Below are 21,618 nucleotides of genomic sequence, written 5' to 3'. Positions count from 1 at the left end.
TGGTCAAGCATCTTGTAATGACATTTTAGTCAATAACGGGACCAGATATGACAGTGGTCCCATCAGATTTCTGTCACCTAGTGACACTGCAGCACCTTGTGTGTAAACATGCAACAATGCTCACGTGACAGAACCGCCTAGTGATTCTAAGAGGCAATGCAGGGCTGCACGTGATCACTTTAAGTAAATGGACGATCTCAGTGGAAAACATTTTACACATGTGTAAAATGTGTGGCATGCTCTCCAGATTATTTTGCTGACTACACAGAGACTAACATATGCCGATGGTCACATGTGGGGCCTCCACCTGGGCTGCTGTTGGCTGCGGGATGCAGAGCTAAAGAGACTCTTAGGTTTCTGTGTTTTTCAAAGTTCTCTGCAATAAACTCTCCAAGCTTTTGTATGCAGATTGGAACATTACTTTTTAAGGTATAACTTCAAACACCAAACAGTACTATCTTCTTGAACTAGCTTTCATAACTGATTTTTAAAAGACTAAAATATTGTCTAAAATATTGAAGGCTTGGAGACATTTTAACTTTTTGATGCAGTTTCTTATAAAGAAAATAAATGAAGTTATCATAGTCTCAACCTTGGCCTAAGCAATTAGTTTACAAGTCCACAAAAGCTGGAATAACAAACCTGTTTTTTCCAACAAATGAAGAATAAGGGATAGAAGCAATTTATGCTTAATCACTGAGCGCCACAAATCTGGATATTGGCTTCTATTTCAAGGAGCCCGAATCCTTCCTAATTTTACAAACAGGTTCACCCTAGCAGTTAGCAAACCTGAAACCATATCCTAGCTTTATTCCCAAGCCCGTGTTCTGCATTAAGTATGCTGTGAATTTACCACATTTTGGAAAAATGTACTTTTTCCTTACAAATGCTTTCATTTTTTGCTTTAAATAAATGTCAAAGACTACCAGGAAGAAGGAAAACCAGAGTGTGAATTGGTTCGTCTGAAATCTGAACAAGGACATGTCCTTCAATCTAGCTGTGGTTGGTGGGTCCTTCTAGTCAGTCCCACTCGGGTGGCATGATGCTCAAGAGATGCCCTGCCCCTGATGCTCAACTGTGCCCAGCGCTTCTGGACTTCTGCATCTATCTGGGGCTAGAATAGCTTAAAACAAAAGACCCGGGTTCCTTTCCTGATTGCTCTGTGCACCAGGGAACACAAATACTCTCAAGGAATGGCGTTGCACGTGAATTTGATGGCACGTCATAAACAGGTGGAATCTTCGGTGTTGTGTTTCTTTCATTTACTACTAGAGTGCTGTCACAGCTTATTAAGATTTTCTAGAAATGCCCCAAACAGAGTTCTGTTATAAGATGAATCAGTGAAAGTGGGGCCCAAGGAAGACCTAGGTAGCATCTTCCGTAGGAAATCCCGGGGAAACATTTCCCTTCTTTTGTGGAAAGCACTTTACTGCCCCCTTTTGCACTTTAACTTCAGAACAAATTTCCACACAGACTTCTCCTGAAACCAGAGCAGCCATGGGGTGTAGCTACTGGGTGTCAGGTTCACACAGACCCGGGTTACCAGACACCACTGCTCAGAGTAACAAGTAATTACCTTGAAACTTCAGGCGAGCACACCACTGTCTTCTCAGTGGCTTTGACCTCCAGGAAGTAAGGCAGTAATGGAGGCTTTAGTCAACACTCTCTGCTTTAATTCAAGTGGGTATGTGTTGGAACAATTGCCTGTTTTCACAGGTGCCCCTTCTTTCACAGTTTTCTAAAACAAATATCATCTGCAACATGAACCTGATTTAGTCAAGGACAAGGGAAGGGGCCCCAGAGCAGCCTATACAATTGGGGACATTAAAGTGTTATAAAGGGGAGAGCAGGAGTGGGGTGTACATTTCAGACTTCACACCAACCACAAGCAAAACCTTTTCAAGAAAAGAAAGATGAGAAGCTCAGAAATTCCATTGCCTGGTGAGCCCACAGGCACACAACCAGTTCAGCCACTCTCCCAGGTGAGGCACACCCGGCCTCCTCATCCACCACGCACTTGGGAAAAAGGAATTAAACTAGAGTCCAAAGGTAAGTTTTACTTATCAGAATCTAATTTGCAGTGACAGAGCTGGAGGGCCCACTTCTTGGCCCAGTGACCTCAACTTGCATCTGACAGGGTCTGCGTGTGCCGTGGTGGGCACTTTTATTTAAACTTATCCATTTCCTCTGTCAGTCTACAGTTACCAATGACTCCAAATAATATTAAATTTCACAGCTCACAGTGCTGCACAATTGAATGAAAACTGACTCCTTTAGATGTTAATCTTGTTTTTTATTTATGACATAATGCTCAAAACACTGGTGGCTAAAGTAAATTTTGTTTTAAAATGCTCGAAGACAATATTCTTATGGTTTAAACCATTTTTCAGGAAAGTAACACAAGCATTTACTGCATTTTTATCCTTGCTGTGATTTTCACTGTCATAAAAACCTCCAATCCACAGAGGGGAACGCCTATTGCAAGCTGAACCTGAGAATATATGCATTAATCACCTGCAAGTCATATTTCAAGTGTGTGATGCATAGATAGATGTCTCTTCACAAGTTCAGAGGCTAGTCAAATTTCTGCCCTGAAGTTAAAAATAAAAATCAACAACTGATCTCAAATCAAAACCAAGTTTTATTTGTGTAGTTAACTAAAAACTACACCCAACTTAAAAAAAAAAAAAAATCACTTAAGAGCTCTATAGCTAGAGCAGGCAAAATGTGGGGGTTTCAGAGTGACGCTGGGACACTGGGAGATGAGGTGGGGAAGTGGGAGTGGAGTGACCTCCGAAGCAACCCTGTCCTGCTGGCTTCTCCACCACGTGGCTACATGATTGAAACTAAGATTTCATAACTCAAGAGACACTTCAGGCTTCTTTCCCAGCCATAATTTGTTTGCACCTGTATGGTCTTGTTCCCAGCCCGGCTTTTAGCAAGAGGCCATAAAGGAAGGTGGAACCTGTGTTATTTATAGGTGAGGCGCCAGAGAGGAAAATGGCTCTCATCACGAAAGAAACTCAAAGGGCACTTCCAGCTGGCTGGCTGTTGTTTCAGACACAAGTGCTCAGGTCTGTCTGCTCATGTACCTGGGTGGGAGAAAGTCAAAGGTGAAAGCCACACGTGAATCAGATGGGCAATGGTGGGGTGCGGGGTGAAGGTGAGCGGCATCACACGCAGCCTGGGCTGCTGCACCTTTTCTCCCAGCCCTGTCCCAACATCCCACCACCTTGATTTTTTTGTTCTTGAAATTCTAATAATTTTGTTAGGTAGAAAAAAATTCACTCATGCCTTACTAAGATGAGACCTCTCCCTTTGGGAAGAAGGGTTCCTGCTGCCTCCCATTGACAGAAGCCCCTCACCCCCAAAAAAGACTGGGTGCTCAGGAGGTGCCTGTGCAGTTAAACAATGAATGAATGACTCAGATAAAGTGCAGGTCAAGTGCTCCCAGGTCTCTTTCATGGTGAGGAGGGACTCTCCTTGCAATCACAATAAGCCCAGCAACACAGTTTGTAAGGTTGTGGGCAACTGCTTTACAGCCACTAAACGGCCACCTCCCAGACACTTCCTCCTTCCCGGGCTCCAGGATGGGTCAGGTACAGGTTGGTTGTGGGTGTGCGACAGGAGACACCTTCGTGCATCTCTCGTTCTTTGTCACAGCCCGTGGGGCAGGGGAAGAAGGAAGCAAAGAGAAAGCGGGTGCAGAACTGTTCACCTCAGGCAGGAGTGAAGCTGGACTGGTCACCAAAACTAGGCACCTTAGAAACCAAGGGCGCTCCTCTGTGTCCACTGCAGCTCTGGGCACCATAGTTTATGTTCCTGCTCAGTCACCACAAACAGCCTGGAGTTACTTTAACCAAAATATAAATGCACTTCAGAGTTAAATACTGTGAGTTATTTAAAGAGTCTGCTACAAACTGAACTAAACAGAAGTAAATTGGACAAGGAGAAGGTAAGAGGATCCAGCAGGCCCTAAGTTCTAAAGGAAGTGACGCTGTGGTCCCCAGAGACCTCTGGTCACTGCGGGGTCTTGCAGGCAAGCAGATGAGGAGCGGGGCGAAAGTGCAAACCCAGAGGCGCCACTCTGAAGTCAAGAGAACCCCAGGCCCACCGGTATTCACCGCCTGGCTTCCTTAAACAAACTGCTCCAAACTTGCAGAACATCAAAAGCCAGATGGGCTGCACTGAATGAATCCACAGGCAAGAAGCCAGATTCCCAGTTTGCTGTAGAAATAGGCCTCGACTTGATTCGAGTCTTCTCAGCTCTGACAAGCTGGAAGCTGGCACAGATCCCAAAATCCAAAATAAAATGGCATTTAATTGTGACTAGACTCTAAAAAAGATGTCATACTATCTCCTTAGCTTGATAACACACACTCAGCATCTAACCCAACACAACTCTCCTCAAAAATCTGACCTCTTTTTCTCCCAGCAAGAATTGATCAATTATTTAAATTTTTAAGAGGAAAATGTTAAAAGTCAAAGGAATAATACTGAATAAATGCATTGGTATCATACTCTGTAAAAACTGCCTCGTCACCCTTTAAAGGAGCTGATGATTATTCTGCTTCCAGTGGTGTGACTCGTTATATCAAAGATTCAAAGGAGCCATTCAGAGTTACATGTCCAGCATGAGAAAGGGACTCCAAGTCAACAGGGACAACGAAGAGTCACATCCAACACTTCCTCTTCGCCAACCTGCACATACACTGCTTTGAGCAAATGCATGTTCAGTTGCCCAAACTAACGAGGTGAGGCAGGGGATTGAGAGGAGGGATCCGGGCACCAGAGGACCTGGTTCCAAGCCACTTCTCAGCTACACATGACTTTGGCCTCAGTTTCCACTCTGGTATAAAAGGGATAAGAACACTTCCCTCAGGTGGTGTGCTCTGAAGGGTTAACGAGTGTGTGTCCACCAGCTGGAATAGAGCTGGCCCCTATGAGCGCTGTGTACCACTGAGATGGACAACCACGTCGTCATGAGAAATATCATAGTATTAATGCAAAAAATGCTACCCATGCCCTTCGCAGCCTCACTCAACGACCCAATCTCCTACTGCACCCTTTCCGAGAGGATACAAAACAGATCGGGACAAAGCCGCCATTGTGAGTGCATAGCTGAACAGCGGAACAAATGTCCAGAGTCCTAAATGTTCTAAAAAGCACAGAGGTCATGGAAGCAGGAGTGCTCAACTTAGTAGGAGACAGGAAATAAAAGGAGCAGGACACCTTCAAGTAGAAGGGGGAGAGTAAACAAAATACCATATGACATCAGACAGTTTGCAAGGTGGAAGTCCTATTTTTTCTTTGGTGTGAGAAAGGCAAACTGAACTATAGATAGGCACACAGTAGATTTTCAATTAATTTTTAATAATAGCTGACATTTACTACTGGTTCATTGTTCCAAGCACAGCACTAGACTCTTTAAACACATTTCATTTTACCACAATCTTAGTACTCTTTATTCAGTTCTATTACATTATTGTTCCTATTTGGGGGATGGGGCAACTGAGCAACATGGGGGTCCTTCTATCAAGTTACACAGCTCCTGGGCTGCTCACCTGGGACTGTCTGGTTCACAGAGATGAATTCCCAACAGATGCTCTTCACCAGGCTAACACACCCCTCTGTCCTTGCTAAAATGAAGTGCTTAACCTGGCCAGGATCACCTTGTTCTGAAAAGCAGTGTACACCGAAGTCCTCACATTCCAGAGGTAGCTGAAATCAGTGGGCTAGCCATCCCACAGGGACTATTTGTTCTATCTGTGGGATTTGCCTTTTGTGCTATGGCCAGACGAATGAGATAACGGGGCATGTTTTCAGGTGGACACTTGACAGATACGCACTGCCCTGTGCTGAAGCAGTGCTACCTCTCTGAGGCTTGCTTACCGTCCTCCATTTCAGCAGGCTACTGCAACTTTACTTGGAGTTGCCCTGTCTTTCAAGACTCAAGTGTCTCCTCCCCTGGGCTGCTGCCTTGTCCCCTACTCCAGGGTGGCCACCTTCTCTTCTTCCTGTGCACTCCCTGAACACAATGAGGTCATGGCACCCTAATGTGGAATGTGCCTGTGTCTACCTGGATTTCTCTCAGGTTCTCCACCTGAGAATCAATGAACTCTCCTCCATCAATGGTCTAGATCTTTCATGCTTCCTAATGCAAGAAAGGGACCACAGAGCAGCAAGTCAGAGAACACAGATTCCCTCAGAGATCCTCAAAAAGGCTTTCAAGTTAGGATAACTCAACGTCGAGTCTTTTTCCCTGAAGGACTGACGGAGGGCGATGCTTCTCCAAGTACAGTCTAGAGCAGCAGCCACTGCATCCCTGGGAGCTTGCTAGAAATATCAATTTCCCAGTCCCACCTTGGACCTCAGGGATGAAGACCTCCGGGGGCATCACCTGTGCAGGTGATTCTAGGGCCCTGAAGCCCAGGCGGGGTCTGGAAGGTAGATCTCTAGTAGTAGCTAGACAAGCTGAGCAGCCATCCATACAAGACTGGGCTGTGTCTGTCCAGCCCATGAATGCTTCCTGGATGGAAATGCTGGCTGAGTAGGGGACTGTTGAAATGAAGCCATGTCCGTCCCTGACTTTTCACCCAGGAAGGGTGGAAGAGAGTCTGCATTAGGAACGGGGACCTGCGGTGTATACTGTTCTTCCTGTACCAGAGGTACTTAAAAGAAATCACTTTTGATTTACACCATGAAGGAAGGGAGAGAACACATCTAGGAGAAACCTTGAATTTTGCTGCGTAGTCCTAATGATGATCTGTTTTCCCAGGGGGGAGGTTCAAAACCTAAGAGTTTGTTTTAGTCTAAAGTGTACCCAGAATATAGCTCTGAAAATTAAGTAAAAAGGGATGTTTTCCCACTTCTTCTGTAGTCAGAGACATTCTGAGGTGGTCAAGAACATGGCCTGCCCAGCTGCAATCACTCATTAGGTGATTGTGATTCAGCTTAAACAAGCTTAAGTGGTGACCGTGAGTAAGGACTGAAATGCAGAAGCATCTTTTTCAGGTGGTACAAGTACACTGGCTCAGGTTCCTCAGCTATGAGGAGCAGCTGGAAGAGGTCATTTGAAAGACATAGACTTTGAAAGTCAGAAATTCTGTGATATGCTCATAGAGAGGTGCCCTGCAGGGAAGAACAGGCCAGTAGACAGGCAATAGCAAGCCGCCCCCAACACATACACCCGCCAAGCAAGGTGAGGCCTCAGACCCACCTATAATCCCTCACTGCCCCACAAAACACTGACCCTAGAGCCTCAAAAATCTATGTAGTTCTCATACTTATTCTGGGGTGATACAGGAGTGGTCTGCATGAAAAGCACAGATCAATACCTTAGTGGCAAACAGGGACTTCAGTAGACAGTATTGGAAGAGTCATACAAATAATGTAATTAAAATTGTATGCAACTGAATTTAAAAGGAGAAAACAAAGTCGATTGTTTAATGGCTCTATATAGAGTCTACTTTTAGTCCCAAAGCAAAGGATGTTTTCCAACTGTGGCGGAACACCAGTGGCTCATTCTCAGAATTCTGCACGTGCCCCTGTGGAGTGGTTTGAACACTTGTGCACGCGTGCCTTACAGAGGGGAAAGTGAGAACTATCCGTACTTCGCTACTACCCATTCGCTCTTCGTATTTTGTTCAGAGAATTACTCAAGGAAGAAACAACTTGGCTTTTGTTTGTAACAGAGCTTTTTCCTTGTATTTCTTGAAATTATTATTTGAACTCAGCACGTATGCACTCACCGCAGAAAGCTCTGGCCTAGAATTACGTATCTGAACTTATACGTGGAAAGGAAAATATCTGAATAGCTTAGAGTCACTGCTGAGTCTCTGCTGGAGCCACACAGCCAGGCTCCCCTGGCCATCGGCCTGCAGGGAAACAGGCGCACCTGCTCACCCACTTTCTCTCATGGGCTAGACCCAGCACCCTCACACATCATACTTGAGAAATATGTTCACAAGGCACAGCACAGAGCTGACTGTGGACGGCAGTTAGTAAACAAATGGCAGCGCTTTCCTGCATCGTTTCTTTAATCACTTTAACCCTCTGTGTAATAGAAAGCTGGAGGCCAGGGCAATTCAGCCTCTCCTTTTGTCATTTGCCTGCCATAAATATGCACCAGCCTGCATCTGAAAAGCTGAAGGCGGCTGCAAGCTTGCTGGACATTTATCATGCTCTGTTCCCTGCTAACAAGCAAATACTTTAGTTGAATGGGCCATTAGCAATCATTGTCAAATGGAGAATGCAAGGTGCTAGGATGTGACCAGCTTGTAAATTAGGGGGTGTCCCTTCTCTTTGATGAATCTAGACAAATGAGATGGACTTTTTGATATAGATTACTGAATTAAGTTAGAAAGGAAGGTAAAGTAGGTACTGGGTATAGGAGATCTGTGCGCAAGCATTTAAAAATGTTTTTAGTCTATGAAAGCTACTTAGTAATAACTCTAGTAATTCTCATAGTGATGAGAAGACAGCAGCAAATGCACCGTCTCTGTGTCCGCACATATAAAGTCAAGTCAGCAGTCTGAGAACTAGGAACAAAGTTGACTAAATGGGTCTAAATAGAATATTTAGGATTTAGAGACAGTCTTTATCAGACACCCACAGAAGCAAAAGTCTAGAAGGCCTCAGGCTGCTGTAAATAAACAGCCCTTTGTAAAAACACACCCCAGATCCACTCCACCAAGACAGTCAGACCTGGGGGTGGCAGTCTGCAGTACTTCCAAAGTCTTAGAGTTCCTGAAGAGATGCTGACACTTTTCTCTAATGCCAAATGGGAGGCAATAAAGCCAATATTTCCTTTCTGGCTTGACCCAACCGTGGATGTCACTCTGCATGTAACACAATCATGGAACCCATGGTTTGTCTTGTTTAAAGACTAAAGTGGCAGTGTGGCAGCAAAGACAAAAAGCCCAGCCCACTTGCCAAGCTGCTCAGGACAGAGGGGGAAAAGAGTCAAGAGTGCAGAGAGTTTTGTTTTTAACTTAAAAGCTGGGCAACACTGTCCTTTTTATAATAGTGTAACTTACACCAAGGACCATATCCCATCCAGCTCAAAAGTGACAATACACATTTTCTAGATAGAGTTCACAGTTTTTGACATCTGAGATGTATTAATTTGAATTTAAACTAAATCCCTACTTTAAAAGATGGCTCAGCCGTTTCTTTACCAGGGTGCAGAGAGACAAACTCCCAGACGCGCTGCTGAGAAAGAGGGGCCAAGGGCCGTGTTGACGTGTGCCTCTCTGAGAGATGGCAGCATCAAAAGGCCTCTGTTTTCTTTTCAGATAACCCAGCCCTACCTATCCTTCCTGGTCTCCACTGCTGCCCAGCAGGGCCCTGCCTGAAGCCCCAATAGATGAAGGCGAGGACCAACTGCGAAGTGCGGCTAATCCTTCAGGATGGCTGGGCTGCCAGGCCAGGAGTTAAGAAGGAAAATCTTCCAGGCCCTAACGACTGCAGTGATCTGAAGTTTTAATCAGCCCCAATCTCAATCTATTAAAAAAGGCAGTCAATGAAACCTACCTTGGCCATATTATCCTCCACCAATGAGCAAGAACTGAGCAGCTTTTCTTTGCGGCTCCAGCCACCCCAGACCACAAGCGGAGCTTTCATAGTTTGTAATCCCAGTTTCCAAGTCTGTGTGGCTCTCACATAATACCCAACAGCCCGAGCAAGGGCCTGCGCTCTGCACCCTTTCAGAGACGTGTCATTTCTAACATCAAGCTCATCTATATGTTGCCATGGCTTTCCCTTTATCTGCCTTTACATCTCATGAACTGCATGGATTTACCACATTATTTTTATCTGAAAGACAGAAAATGGTGGTTTTATTGCCATACAATCAGATTACTGCTGCTAGTTTCTCTAGGCCTTTTTACCATACTTCAATCAAAAGGGATCAGTTTCTTTATGCTCTGCCCTTGATTTACATTACATCTGTAAAGACCTAGTCTGGGTTGTAATCCCCTTATTAACTATGACCAGGGTTGATTTGCCTAAAAATAAAAGCAAATTGTGTCAGACCCTTTCACTTTGTTTTTGATTCGGAACTACAAAATGGATTACTAAAGAAATCTTCAGAGTTCACACGGCTGGGACAGTGCTGAATTTAAAATGAGAATTAAACAAGTTAAACAGGGGAGCCATGTCAACGGCTTCCATTTTCCATCATGGGAGAAGGGCTGAATTGCTGATGTCTTTGTATTCTTTGGCTTTATAGAGACAATGAAGCCACAGGAGTTTTTCCAAGCTGTTCGGAACATGTCCCATTTGCTATCCTTCCTTCTTTGCTGTTCTTATTTCTCCTCCAGCTCCATTCTAATTCCCCCCTTGAAGGGAAGGGGGGCAGCTCTTCCCTGAAAGAGCTAATTCCTGACTAGAAGCTTATAGTTCTATGGGTCCTGCATATTTTAATCAAAATATTTTAAACAGTTGAACACTCCTCTTTAAGGCTCTCCTCCACCACACAAAGGGTGAGCTCATAAGCAAATCTATGTAGATGTATAATAAGTGACCTGAAAAACAGGTTCTTTATGTCAGCAGCAAAAGAAGGCAGAGATTAGGCAAGACATGAGGGCCATTTTAATCATCTTTCCTACAAGAGCCCTTCTTTTTGTCCAATTTGCAATTAAATGTTTTAAGAGAAAAAAAATTCTATAAAATGTTAAAGAAAATCTTTCCTAAGAAATGTTTTCATTGGGGTCTACCATCTGTATTTCCTTCTCTCTGCCACTCCCATTGCTGTGACGCACCACCACAGTCACATTAGGTGGGCTCACTGTGAAATGTAGCTCCCAGTTAGGTGTCATATGAAGTTCTGGAAGCGACCTGAAATATTCAGTGCAAGACAAGATGGCAAGGTTTAGTTGCACCATTGACAATGTCCCTCTGAAGGCAGTTATGCTGCTGATCCACCAGGCAGGGGGGTTAGCTCAGTAAATGCACACACAGGAGCTTTGGGGTAGTTAATATAAATATACAATTGCTCTTCCGCTGCTGACTCTACCGGCAAACCAAGCATTCCAACATGTAGTTTTTGGATGTCTCCAGGTGATGGCTAATTCACCTGAACTCACACTTTATTTAGCTCAAGGGTCAGAAACGTTAAGGAATGTTGGCGTCATTTGCATTTCTTTGCATCAGTAGGACAAGTGTCAACAGCTATGCTTTTGTGAAAGGTTTAGAACCAAGTGCTTAACAAACCATCTTAACCTCCAGCTTCTGTTTCAGAGGCTGGAAGCTGTAATTGTTGAGGTTAAAAAGTGCAGTCCCGAGACACATGATTCCCAAATAAATTCTCATCTGAATAGAAGGCTACCAACCATGTTGTAAGATATCGCTTTAGCTCTGTCTTTGTGCTCGGCCTGGCTCAGTTGTCCTGTGAAACAACGACAGTCCATTACCTACAGTTTATCATCCTGACAAAACGTGAGGAATGTGGATGTGAAAGCACTCACAATTCCACCCCTGGTGCTTTGTGCTTTTTTCTCTCTATATTAAAACCCGACAAGATTAACCCACACGCAAACTGTGGAGCATAGTTCAAGGAGCTATTCAATCAGTGCTGAATGTGCATTTGTTTACCTACAAAAATAAGAATTTCAGACACAATGGAAGGCAGGCTGGCGTATATATGTTATTGAATGGGCTGTTTAAACAGCACAATCCATTGTAGTTTATTTTATCAATCTGGCAGCTCTGTATTTATTCGGAGCCTGATTGGGGTGAGGCCCGTGTATTATAGGTTATCTGGATATTATCCAGCCATTCTTTTGTATCAAGTCAATCAATATCAGGAATTCAGCATTATGTAAAAGGAAAATTAATGAGAAAAGCAAATGCTTTATTAAGTAACTAGTTTGTGATGCATAGGGAATAGCAACTCTAGACATAATAAATTAATCTTCTACTGAAATTTGCAACAATGTAATTCATTCTAGAATACCATATCAGTATAGATTTGCTCACCATAAAGTGAAATTGATTTTTTTAAAAACCAATTATTTTATTTTAGCAAAAAGAAAAAAAAAGTCCCACTGAAATATTAATTAGAAATGGAAGCTAGGTTTTGCTGTTCTCCGTATTTAAAAAAAAAGTTGAAAGGCTCTAAATGTTACCAGAACCTATTGATGCCATGTGAATAATCTAACAGGCAGCCACTAATGTTTCAGTACACAGAACTTCTTTTGATTATTTCAGAAACTCTCAGGATGGAAGCAGAGACAATGTTATTAAAGTAGTTATGGAGAGGCTGAATTTGCAAAGGGTTTTCTGGACCTGTATGCAAACGGCTGTTGTCTGCTCCCTGAGTGTACCACCTGCTAAAAAACTGACCTCCAAATGAAACAAATCTAATTGCTGATGGTTGCTTCGTTACAAATGAATTGTTTCACAGTTCAGATACAGTGATGTGAAACTTGGATGCCTTTGATTACCTTGTGCTACATTATATTTACTGCTTGAAACTTTTCCCTGGAAATAAAAATGCAACTTCTCCAAGTGAAGCAAGTCCCTGGCACCATGGTGAGTTTATACAGCCTCAAACTCAAGAATGGCTCTTTCATATTGTCCCCCAGGAAGATATCTTTCTGGTCTTTCAAGCTAGCATTCAGTTGCATACTTTCCAAAAGTAGATCTTTTTCAGAGAAACCTTATCCAGTCCTCCAGGCAAGCCATTATCCAGGGATTTAGAAAGAAATCTCACTTCGGAGGACTGGGCGCAATCACACCCACGCAGCAGCAGCAGCAGCAGCAGCTCAGGGAGGTGGCTTCTCCAAAACGCAGGCCCCTAGCAGGTCTCCCAGTCTGTGGCCACAGCTCGGAAAAATAGACTTAAAGCTCAGGCCGGGGACTGAATGAATATCAGTCACCTTCCTCCCCCAACATATTGAGAAAATATTACCATTTCAACCTTGGGTGGGAATAATCCTTGTCCCCAGCTCAGTAGGCATTTCTAATCCTTCTCCCAGAGACACACAAACTATTGGTTAATAATAACACAAAGATACTGAGAGCTGACCGCTGAAGGAGTTAAGTGTAATTTTTTCAACTCGACTTAAATATATTAAATGCGGATAGAAAGACAGAAAGAAAAAGAATCAGCCCCAAACAGAGCCCTGAGTGAAAGTGGAAAGTGGAGCGGAGCAGGCGGCCGGGGGGAGGGGCGCGGCCGACCGGCGAGCATTCGGCATGGAAGAGTGACCTCTGTAGGCGCAGAGCGAGCAGGGCCGGGCCGCGCCCGGACTCGGGCCGCTACTGCACGCAGGTCCCAGCCAGGCGCCTTCCGGCACCACCTGGTGCCTCAGGATTCGTTCTCCTGGTAAAGATGCCACCGCCAGTAGAGCAAATGTCATATCTTACTTTAAAAAATTAAAACCAAAACTATACAAGGTCAGACTACATGGAAGGAGGCTGCATTAAGCAACTTTTAAATATGAGCAGTGTTTGAAAGTACCATCCATTGAACAGCGGGCAAGAAGTTTCTGTTTAAAGCTAGTTATAAATGTAATGTTTTGCCCATTTAGTGGGAGCATTTGTAGCTAACATGTTGGCAATTCGAAATTCATCTTTTCAAAGAGAGAGGATACATTTCTTTAATAAAGACGTAATTTATAAATCAATCTCCTTTCTCTTTACTCCTAATTCCATGCACCACTTGCACAACTTCAAATACGCCATTGATTGTGCTTCTGATTTCAAATATTTTCTCCAGAAACTCGGCAATGCCTCCATACTTTCCCCAAGTTTCCCAGGGCTAAAATTCCAAGATTCTATAAAACACTTTTTGGCTTTGATTCGAAATATATCCTGAGAATGAGGTGATATGCAGCACCGAATGCACAGATGACTGCGAGTGTAGTCACATACATATATGGAGGGAATGCATTTTCTAAATTCTGAATATACCCTGATAGCTCAAACTGAAAGTTACACTCCACAGGCCTGATTTTCTCTAGGCTGTGTTTGATAAAAGCCAACTCTGATCCAAAGAATCCTATTTCGACCCAGGGCCTCTAAAGGCGAAGGCTTCTGGAGAAGTGTCGACTGGGCAGGGCCCTAAGCTTTTGCAGAAAATGCGAAATTAAGCCGGCTACTGGGACCTCGCAGAGTTCTGGGCCATCGGCATATATAAACGAAGGGAGAAGCTGACGTGCGGAGGGCCCTCTGGGACAAATCTAAGGCCCCTCTCCTCAGGCGGAAAAGAGAGGGCTCGCTGCCTGAGTTCTCCTGCCGAGCCAGAGAACTCCCCGCCGCACCCTCGGGCTGCTAGTGGGGAGCCGAGGCACGCGGGCTCCTGGACGCTGCGGGAAGCTCAGCAACCCCGTGTTCCCTCTCCAAGCCTGTACTCCTCTGCCCCAGACTCACAGGCCCCTTTGCCCGCCAGCCCGCGGCGCCCGGGCCCGCAGCGCCAGCGCTCCTTGCAAGCGCAGCATCTCCGCCGGTCTCCGGAGCCCGCCAGTCGCAGCGCGTTGGTCTGCCCTGTTTGTGGACACTTCCTTCGTCCTCGAAAAGAAGTGAGTCAGGTATCGCCATCCGACACCTTCCCGGACGTGCCACCTGAGCCGCCAGGGGCTTTTAGCACCCTGAAGCGTTTAGGAGAGGAAAAGAGGAAGAATGCGCCTTTTGGAGACAGCGCTCGGGCTGAAAAGCACAGCTAGTCTCCACCTAGTGAAATGTGGCAGGGTGGGTGTGGGGAACAGGAGACCCGGGTTCCAGATACAAGCTCCGAGGCTCAGTGGGCCCACCCCTCCTCCCGCAGGGAGGGCGCAGCGGACCCCGGGAAGGGAATCGAGGGGGATCGCGGACGCCACTTACTTGGAGTTCGAGGAATTCCAATAGATAGGCTCTAAAACTATCGATCTGGAAATTGCAGTTCTGCATAAAACCATCAAAACTCCCCAGCAGTACTTCCACAAGGAGTCCCTTCTCACGGCCATGGCCAAGCCGCTCCCAGCTCCGCGCACTCCTGACGCGAAGAGACTGGATTCGGGGCGGGATCCCCAATTTTCCGGGGTAGACGAGAAGGAAGACCACAAGCGCCTGGAGGCAGCTCCGGGGCGCGCCGAGCAGCTCCAACAGTCGCCGAGGCCAGATGCGTTTGCCCTCCGAGGCCCTCAGGGCGCGGGCTGGGATCGCTGGCGCGGGGCGCGGCGGCGCGGCGGGCTCGGGGCTCCGGGGCGCCGCGCCGGACGCAGCTCCGACGGCCGGCTCCCGTGCGGCTCCAGGGTGCCAGGCCAGCCGCGGCGGGCGGGCAGGCGGGCGGAGGGAGGAAAGGAGAGCGCTGGGCCGGGACAAAGGCCAGAAGCGGAGAGACGGTGCGGGCCGGCGGGCACAGCGTCCCGAGCAGGGCCGCCTCTGACTATAGATCCAGGGGAGCGGGCAGCAGCCCGAGCGCGCGGGCGCCGCGTCGGCGCGGTTCCATGTCCCGGAGCGCGGAGTGGAGAAGGGCGCCTCCCGGCGCGCAGGAGCCTCCTCAGTCCTCGCAGCTCCCGGCCCGCGGAGCAAGTAGAAGGGATCTCGGTCTCTGCCGCGGGCGCCGTACGCGCGCGGGCCTTTGTGTACGGGGAGGGCGCCGGGACCGACTCCGCGCGCAGATCCTCGCTCCGGCCGGCGCCGCGGTCCCCGCCGAGGAGAGTCAGCGCGGCCCGCGCGCTGTCAGAGAGCTATAAACACCGGGCCCCGCCCCGCGACGCGCAACCCATTGGCCCGCTTTGCAGCAGCGGTGCGATGATTGGGTAGTCGGCCCGTCTGTTCGCCACCCCCGCCCGACATTGGGCGCCGCGAGGCGGGGCGCCAGCTGACAGGTGAGCCCCGCCCCCGGCCCCAGAGCTGAGAGCCGCGAGGCCGACCAGGACCTAGGAGAAGTGGCCCGGTGTGTGCACGGGGCGCCCCCAGAGCGGTGGGAGGGCCCAGGCGTGCTGGGAACGTCGAAATGGACCCGACCGAGGGGGAGTGGGCGATCGTGACGGGCCACCTGTCCCCGCGCCCGGCTGCCCTCTGGCCTTTGTCGCCGCGCCCAACAGCACGCCTCCATTGCCTGGCAAGTGTCCTAACTTCTACTGAAAGGCAAAGCTTTCACTTAGGCGGGGCTGAAGGCGCTGGCTTTCCTTTTGGGTTTTACTTAAAACGAAACGTTTCCTTCTGTGTAGTGCTAACACACGGCACACGCGCGCATACAGTTCCCTGGCTCCCTCCGTTGCTTCACTTGATTTTGTTACTAAACAGTCAACTCGGGTCCGACCTAAGTCAACAGCGTCGAGAAATGCGAAATGATTCCGGGGGACGCGGGGCCGGAATTTGCAGCGTATAATTAGGGCGAGATGTCTGTACCTCCCACTCTCCCCTGCACTTTCCTCAGGGACGTCTCCCTTCCGTTCCTCACTTCCCGGGAAAACAGCACCTCCTAGGCTCTGCCTGCAAATGTCACTACTACAGGACTTTCGCCTACTAGCTTCAGGGAGAGGCTCCTGCTGCCCAAGGTTACCAGGAAGTCAGCAGGTGACGCGTGCAGATTTCCGCGTGTGATGTACAAGTCAACGCCAGTATCTCTTATTCAGAGTCTAAAACAGCAAAATGGAGAAGCGAAAGGAATTCTACATTACATTGATGATCGGTTAACTGCTAGCCCAAAGAACGGCTTTGCAGGGCTCCACATCAATGACTTCCACGGAACCACAGCGCCCACTAGCGCCCAGTTTTACTTCTGTGCATCTTTGAAGCACACGTCGACCTACCCAGAACCAGTCAGAAAGCCCAAAATAGGATCTTTTAAAATGCCTAGCAGCATGGAGAACAATCCAAAAATAAGGCATATATCAAATGTACAGTTCATAGTTTAACAAAAATTAAACAATAAAATATGCTGTGTAACCAAATTTTTGTTTTTAAATGCTGTCCCTGCCAGAATTTTTTCCAAGGAAGAAACCAGACATATTCCCAAAATTCCCACTAAGCTACATTAAGAGAAGATATGTATGTTAAGACACCTTATTTAGTTGCTTATTAGTTTTTAAATACACTCCATATAACAATCTGGGGATTTTCAGAGTGCCATGGTTTTTGAAACATTAACATAAGTTAATGCATACTTCACCTGGAGTGTGTTAAATTTCTGAAGACTAATTTGTTAGGATAAAACACGCCAAGGTGTGCAAAAAAATCTTTGAAGAGAAAACGTTTCGTTTTAAATAAGACTTCAATTTAAGAAAATACATTTTTTTTTTAAAGTCTCAACAGGGGCTAGGGTTGTGGCTAAGCAATACAGAGCGCTTGCCTCCTATGTGTGAGGCACTGGGTTTGATCCTCAGCACCACATAAAAATAAACAAGCAAAATAAAGGAATTAAAAAAAAAAAAAACTCAACGATAGTACAATTTGAACTTTCTGGCCCATTACCAGGAAAGACTAAAAAGACAGGAAAAGGCAGGCACAATTACTCAAACTTCATGAAGATAGTAAAAATGAACTCATGTTTAATATGCTTTAAGAAATAAGGAATTCACTTAAATCTATGTAACTAGGTGAATTAATTTTTGAAAGAACTGAGTACCTTTCACATTTAGCAAACTTACACTGTGAAATTTAAGCTGTGACCTCCTAACTCCTTCATATCCTTTCTCCAAGTAAGCTAGGAAATAAAGGAAATTTGTATTGTCTAAAAATAACTAAGTTTCCAAAAATACCATCTGGAGTAAATCAGCTATTCTCACATCCAAACCATTTTACTGGAGGAAAATGTAATTATTGATTCTTTAAAAAAAAAAAAATCAGTGCATAGTACACAACCCCAAAGATTGGTATTGTGTAACTTTAAAAGTATGTGAACTTTAAAAAACTTACTTTCAAATTTCAGTAAATATAGATTTTAGAGAATAAGTGTAAAACATCAACAACTACAAACAACTCTGTGATGTAAAAAGTCCACTTTGATTAGATACTAACTTTGTTAACTAAAAACATAACCACAAACCACTTCCATCATACATACATCATCCCAGGCAAAATGTACAAAATACCAAAGATAAATTCTAAAGGATGCCAAATCAAGAACCCACATCAGTTTAATCTCTTTGCATTTTGACTTCATTTTACAACTACATTCTTGGTTGTTTTTGAAAATCTGTAATTTTGCCAGGATGTACTTAAACCCTTGTTAAAAGATGAGACTTTATTTCCACAGATGAAGTCACTTCTGTTTCCTGGAGTTATGAAGTTTCAAAAGTCAAACTAATAAAGGCTTGGGGATTTCAAAGATATGGTCAATTTTTAAGTTAATGTAAATCAATGTGTATTACAAAGCAGAAATACAAACATTGGTAGTTCCAGTTAAAGAAAATGTAATTTACTAATTAACCATATTCTCACCTTTGGAATTTAACCTTTAAAGAACATGATTGTTTCTTACATATTCCTTGTACTTCCAAATACATATAACTTCTATAAAAACAAAACCTTATCTAAACAATATTGCAGAAAAATCACTGAGATATTAAATGTGGTGGCCTAAGCCATAAATTTTTTATTTACATAGACCTCTCCTGAAATTGCACCCTGTTTCCTGGCATTGTATGTTGTTTCATACAAGTCACTTAATTTTTCAGAACTATGGTAAATCACATTTTGCTCAGTTCTACTCTCAAAAAAAAATGAAATCCTTTCTTAAAAATCAACTTTGGCCAGCCCGGTGGCACACACCAGTTAATCCCAGTGGCTCAGGAAGCTGAGCCAGCCTCAGCAAAAGTGAAGTGCTAAGCAATTCAGTGAGACCCTGTCTCTAAATACAAAACAGGTGGAGATGTAGCTCAGTGGTCAAATGCTGGAGTTCAATCCCTGGTATCAAAGGGGGGAGGGGGGGAATCAAAACTCAACTTTGCCACACAAACCTATCCCATTTATCTGCTTCTGAAATTCAGATTACTAAAGCATCTTAAAATTATAGCCTGCTTCTTTACAGCTGGCAAGAAACCCTACATTAGTCTTCATCAGAATTATTCCCTCTGGCAAGTTTGGTGACATGTCTCTTAGCTTCTCTGTTAGTGGTCATCTTGTCTCCAGCACAACCTATCTTTTCTTTTACAGCATTTCTATTTGAAAAATAGATACTTCAAAGAATACAGAAATGGCTCCAACTACCTTGGGCACCTAGCATAAAACCTCATTTCCTTATTTGCAAAATGAGAGGTTTGGAGAACCAGCCAAGCTCCACTCACCACTCCAGGCTGCATTAGGTAGTGGTGGAGACAACGGAGCACTTCACTTAACAGCTCGCTCTGCAGGGTTTCCAGTGTATTGATTACTTTGGTATCTTATTCTTTATGGACTGATACAGACATTCTACATGAAAATTCCAAGTTAAATGCTACTATTGTAAATATATAAGGGGAATTACTGAGGACAGTGATGAGGTAATGATGGATCTTTTATTTTAGGCCCAAACCCCCTTCTCAACCCTTGTCCTCCTTTGCAGGGGGTTTGACAACCTTTAGAACTAATTCAAGTTACATATTCCTTATTATACCTATTTAAAGCCTAGAAAATGAGGGAAAGAAACATTCAAATGTATAGTTATTAAGCTCATTTTATTTAAACCCTAATAACTCAAGTTCAGTATCAAGTTTTAATAATCTTAGAAAATATACTACCACTATAACACATACATGCATAACTTTGGATGCTTTATAGTGAAATTGTTGGAACATTGCAGATATTACTTTCTACTGGCTCAGAGAAGTGCTCCCACATCCTCTGATCAACCACTGGGTAAGGGAGCAATTGTCTTCAAGTATGACTTCCAACGAAGTGTTAAAATTATAAATTCAATAAGGTATGAAACAACATATCACTGACTTAGGGGGCACTCTACTAGATGTAAAAACAGACATTCAGATTTCCATTACTTTCTAGGATCAGAGTAAAGTCCCAAAGAAATACTTTGTAGTGTAGGAGGATGATTCACACACACCCTAGAGTTCTCTGCACTTCACCTTCCCTTGTTGTTCTTCAAATCATTTACTCTAATAACTGTAAATCTAGAATATATAAGGCAATGAAATCTGATTACCACAAGTAATGGTAAATCAGCTACAAAATGTATAGTGCAGTCTGTAAGAAATGCAAATCTACATTACTACACCACTGGATTCTCCCTCTTCATGGACAACTGAATTCAAAATGAGCACTTAAAAAAATAGCAAAGGATTCAAGACCATTGTTAAAAGGCAGTTTAATCAATGGTTGATGGAAGATAAAGACGTACTGCTTGGGCCATAACTGACTCTATATTTCTAATCTGAGGTCCTTCTTTTACCTTCCATACTCCTAGGTCCTTTCATTAACCAGTAACAGATCTAGTGTTTATTATAGAGAGTTGACAAGACTCTCCTACAGGGGATGGGTTATTTCCCAAAATTGGACGGTCTGTCTTCAGCATTTCTCATAGCCAGAAATGCAAAACACATAGATGGTAATGGGTATAATGGAGTGAAAAATGAGACACCTGAAACACAAGTTCTAAGAGTTGATAGTTTGAGAAAATGTAGTTAAATGACAAACTGAGAATCCTCAATATGAGGTATTAAAAATGATAAGCAAAATTAACTACAGGATTCTGTTTATTTTATTTCAGAATATTATAAAGAAATATAGTCATTTAAAATTCCTAAAGCAAGGCTTTATCTAGGAATTGTGGCAATAAAAAATAATTAAAAAAAAAAAAATCAAGCAAGCTATGGACATACTAACCCAATTAAATAAATAAGGAGAGGCCAGAATCAGTTTAATATGCTAACTCTTACAGAGAACCTGAGGTCATAAGTCAAACTACAAGCCCCTTACCCTACTAAAGCATTAAAGAGTACTCACACCAAGCTAATTTAAAGGTTTAGTTTATACAATTGATAATTCTGCAAACTCCACAATATAAATGGCAATAACTACATGTTTTAAATACTGTAATAAAAAATAAACAGTCATTGGTTATTCTGTAATGCAATAAGAATTAATAACCTAAGAAAACAAATTGTGAATAAAGGCATATTTAATAAATTAGGGAACATCTGAACTAATGGATTAGGGGGAAAATTTAACTTTTATAGTATGTACACAAAGGCAAGGGAAACAAATGAAGAAAACAAATTACTACATTATTGCAGCACAGAAAAGATTGGGTGTATATTATTAACAATTACAATCTCTTTCCTGTAGCCCGGCAAAGAACAGAAGTCAAGTTACCAAGCACAGGGACAATTTCATCTCTCATGTGAGTCTCCAACAGCAAGTAGATACGGCAATTTCATTAAGTGACTTACTGTTATTTCACACAATATGTGGCAGTAAGAAACTTAAAAAAGGATTAAAAGGCACGCATACGCTGATTTCAAATATTTTAAGTTCAGGCTACTCTCTTCAGATACAATATTTAAAACACTAGTATAGCAAAAACAATTTTAATATAAACATTTCCAAAAACTTGAATACACAACTTAGGAACAGTGAATCTGCATCAAAAAAAAAGTTACAATAAAAAAAAAGTGTAAGAATCATGAAATAATCACAGCTAATTTATATTAGAGATAAGAAAAACTTGTAGGTAACCTATTTGTTAGGGAA

General features: G+C 44.0%; 1 protein-coding gene across 1 annotated transcript in view; it reads right to left on the bottom strand.

Annotated features, from left to right (window-relative positions):
* The window catches only part of Efnb2 (ephrin B2), a 42,829-nt gene extending 27,714 nt beyond the window's left edge, over window positions 1-15,115 (bottom strand). The window contains exon 1 of the mRNA XM_046454775.2: window positions 14,827-15,115. Coding sequence (XP_046310731.1) covers window positions 14,827-14,948 — 122 coding nt within the window. The 5' untranslated portion in view covers window positions 14,949-15,115. The remainder of the gene's footprint in view (window positions 1-14,826) is intronic.
* Between the last annotated feature and the right edge of the window lie 6,503 nt (window positions 15,116-21,618).

The sequence above is a fragment of the Marmota monax genome, unplaced genomic scaffold, assembly GCF_021218885.2.
Source record: "Marmota monax isolate L192 unplaced genomic scaffold, Marmota_monax_Labrador192_F-V1.1 WCK01_AAM20220418_F8-fsc00026, whole genome shotgun sequence".
Classification (NCBI taxonomy): Eukaryota; Metazoa; Chordata; class Mammalia; order Rodentia; family Sciuridae; genus Marmota; species Marmota monax.
Note: the sequence above shows the minus strand (reverse complement) of the source record. Positions and strands in the feature narration are given on the sequence as shown.